This window comes from Gossypium arboreum, chromosome 10 (assembly GCF_025698485.1).
Source record: "Gossypium arboreum isolate Shixiya-1 chromosome 10, ASM2569848v2, whole genome shotgun sequence".
Lineage (NCBI taxonomy): Eukaryota > Viridiplantae > Streptophyta > Magnoliopsida > Malvales > Malvaceae > Gossypium > Gossypium arboreum.
In genome coordinates this window covers 18,550,983-18,554,662 of record NC_069079.1, presented here as the reverse complement: position 1 = coordinate 18,554,662, position 3,680 = coordinate 18,550,983, and the positions used below count along the sequence as shown (strand labels likewise).

At 29.4% G+C, this 3,680-nt stretch overlaps 1 protein-coding gene across 1 annotated transcript; it reads right to left on the bottom strand.

The window, feature by feature from the left end:
• Nucleotides 1-2,595: 2,595 nt before the first annotated feature.
• Nucleotides 2,596-3,425, bottom strand: LOC108488934 (uncharacterized). The gene has a single exon (XM_017793201.2). It carries the CDS (start codon nt 3,410-3,412, stop codon nt 2,831-2,833), a length of 582 nt encoding a protein of 193 aa, XP_017648690.2. The 5' UTR covers nt 3,413-3,425; the 3' UTR covers nt 2,596-2,830.
• Between the last annotated feature and the right edge of the window lie 255 nt (nt 3,426-3,680).

Here is a 3,680-nt window from a genome sequence, read left to right as displayed (position 1 = left end):
TAAGATGACATGGCACATTAAATCATCATTTCAAACAAAACTTTTAGGTTAAATTATACAATTGGTCCACATATTTTTTCATTTTGAGCAATTTAAATTTTTTTATGTTCTTTTAACTTCTTTTTTCCTTTTTTCCATTCTCTTCTGCTTCTCCTTCTGTTTTACTTCCTTCTCCATCTTTTTTAACATAGTTTTTCTATGTTTTCCATTTGTTAGAACCTTTTTATGTTTATGAAAAAAGAAAAGGCGAAAGCTGATACTAAAATAAAACTTGTTTCGGATATTCTCACCCCACAATAACAAACCCTCATCATCCATCATCGTTTTAATGAACCAATTTGGATCTCTCAATGACCTAGTCCACTCGTCTCACTCAAAGATCTCGCCAGTCGTGACTTATGGCAATCCACCCTCAATAAAGTTTCCCGAGCTCATTCCCATAACCTCCTAACCAACCCCCATGACAATCTTATCTATCATACTGGCAACATTCTCGCCCTCTCGAAACTACGATGTTTCACGAATTAGTCAAATGAGCTCTACACTTTCGATGACTAAAACGACCACCATACGAAACTTACCCTCAACTTTACCAATAACCAGTTTGGTTTCATGCTCCCTTTCTCTTTTCGGTTCATCCATGCTTGGCTTCCAATCAAACTTACTTGGGAATATCCAAAAAGGTTTAGATCAATTTTATCGTTTGCTTAATTTTATTTTCCAAAAAATAAAAGAAAATGAAAAGAATAATCTACACGATTCTCGTAAAAGTTTAGAAACAAAAAAATTATTTTGAATATAAAGAATTCAATTTAAGTTTAGATTTGATTAAGGATATGGTTTTTATATTTATTAGTTAGATCCAATTTTAGTTTCAAAATTAGGTTATATTCAAATCAAGATTTGATTAAGAATGATTGATATTCAATTTTGAGTGAAATTCAATTTAGGAATCATGTGAAAGAATTAAGGATTTGATTTATTTTGTGGGTAAATATTATATTTGTGTAGTGAAGAATATGAGAACAGAGAAAATAAAGGAAAATAAAGAAAAAAAATTTAATTGTTCAAAAAATAAAAATATAGGGACTAGTTTTAACAAATAAAAATATAAAAAATTGCGTTAAAAGAAATGGAGAAGGGAGGAAAAGAGAAGAAGAAGGAGAAGAATGAAAAATAAAAGAAGGAAAGTTCAAAAAACATAAAAGAAAACAATTAAATTGTTCAACACGAAAAAAATATAGAGACCAACGGTATAATTTAACCAAAAATTTTCGTTTAAAATGATGATTTAATGTGTTACGTCAACTTGCCGTTACGCCGTTAGCGACAATTAACACTCAGTGACTAAAATGTAACCTGAGACAAACAAAAATGACTATTTTGAAGTTTACTCAAAAAATTTAGGTAAATTAATTTATTATTCAATTAAGCCTTAATTTAAAGGAAAAACCCTAGAATTCTGAAACATGAGCAATTATTTCACGAAAAATTATTTACAAATTCCTTTTTTATTTTGCATTTTTCTTTTTCTTTTTTGAAAATAATATGATCGTACCGACCAAAGGAAAATAACCCAATTTTTGTTAAAAAATTATTTCCTATTAAAAAGCATAAGTCATTCCTTGAAAAACAATTCATAACGAGTAACTCCATTTTATATAAAAAAATAAGTTGTATTATATTAATAAAAAATCAATATTATTAAACATATATATCTATTTTAAATTATTTAATATTACAAATTTTTTAATTGGATAATTTTAATTTTAATTTTAAATAAATTCTAATATATTTTTACTTAATTATTAGATAACAAAAGTAGATAACTTGAAAATTGAAATTTTAATTATTTAAATGAACTATTTAAAATATTTAAATATTGGATAAAAATATTTGTAATACCCATTCATAAACCATAATTTTATAACATATTCAAATTTATTCTTTGGATAATATTATTTAAGAAAATATAAGTATGTAATAATTATTTTTAAAATGATTTTAAATAACATTACTTAAGTTATTTAATTTACAAGATAATTCTTTTAAAAGTATAATAAATGATTTTTAAAAAAAATTAAAAGTAATGATAGTAAGACTGTTAATTTAACTTTTAAAATTGTTTACTTAATATCACGTATCATTAAATAAAACTATTCATGTAAGCATGTATCTTGTGATATAATATAGATAGTTTTTATCCCTTCTTTGTGTATTTTCATAAAATTATTATTATTTAAATAACAACATATTAATTAAATTATTGAGGAAGCAATATTTAAAAGAGTAAAAGTATATATATTTAAGTTTTTTAAGTATAATATATCTATAATATTATGAATATATTTTAATTACGGGAAAAATTTTGAATGATAAAATTATTATAATATGTATATATAATTAATGGTTTAAGATTGTCGATTGAGTCTTAGTTTAATTGACATGAGTATCATTGAAATACATTATTTTTCTATTTACGAGAGTTAATTCAAAAACATAATATCATAATAATGTTCTCTATTAATTGTATAAATATGTGTGAAAGAGATGCAAATTACAAATAATATATAGATTACATTGAAAAGAGAACCATTTTAACAAAGAATCTCTTACTTTGAACTATGGAAGAGATGAAAACCAGTGTGAGTTAACTCAAACAGCAAATTGAACCATGATGAACTTAAAAACAAAAGAATCTGTAATATAAAACAAATCTTGTCGTTCCTATATATATGGCTACCTAAAACTCTACTTTGTTTGAAATATTGCTATCTTCAAGTGAATGAGCCTCAATGAATTAGGGGTACCCATGGCCCAGACCAGAGCCTCAATTTCCCACACCAGGGCTTGGACCGGAGTCCTTGATGGCTTGGGTTCGACTATCAGTAAACTTGTTTCCCACACCAGGGCTTGGACCGGAATCCTTTATGCCTCCTAGATTGATGCTAATAGTTAGCCTGTTTCCATTGGAACCCGAGACCTTTATACCTCCAAGAGTGGAGCCGTGTCCCTCACCAGGACTAGGACCAGAGTTCTTAATACCGCCGAGGGTTCGAGTATCAGTGACTTTGTGTCCCTCACCACCGCCACTGGGGCCAGAGTCCTTAATACCTCCAAGACCCAAGCTGTCAGTTAACTTATGTCCCACACCAGGGCTTGGGCCAGAGGTCTTAATGCCTCCAAGGGTGCGACCATTAACGAACCTGTGTCCTTCACCAGGAGCACTTGGACCCGACCCTTTGATAGCTCCAAGATATAAACCAATATCAAATAAGTCAGGGAGCTTTCCACCACCAAACTTCCGAGACATCAAGACATTGAAAGGATCCCTAGCTTCAGTCACAACCACAATAGAGCTCAACACTAAAACAAAAGAAGAAAAGCTTAAAAAACTTTTGACTGCGTTCATCGTATCAGAAGCAAATGTGAAGTTGAAGTTGCATGGGAAATGAGTATTTATAGTGAGGGAAAATTTGACTAAGATTGGTATTCAAATAGTGGTCGGATATTCAAAAGAAAACGTGTAGTTAGCGGAGGAAACAACAGGGGAAGTTTCTGGGAATGTGATGGAAGAAATAGAAAAGGAAAAGGGAGATTGCGAGTCTAAGATGGAAGTTGAAGTCATAGGCTAATGAAGGAAAATCAGAGCCGCATTGTGTTTGATTATTAGAATTTCC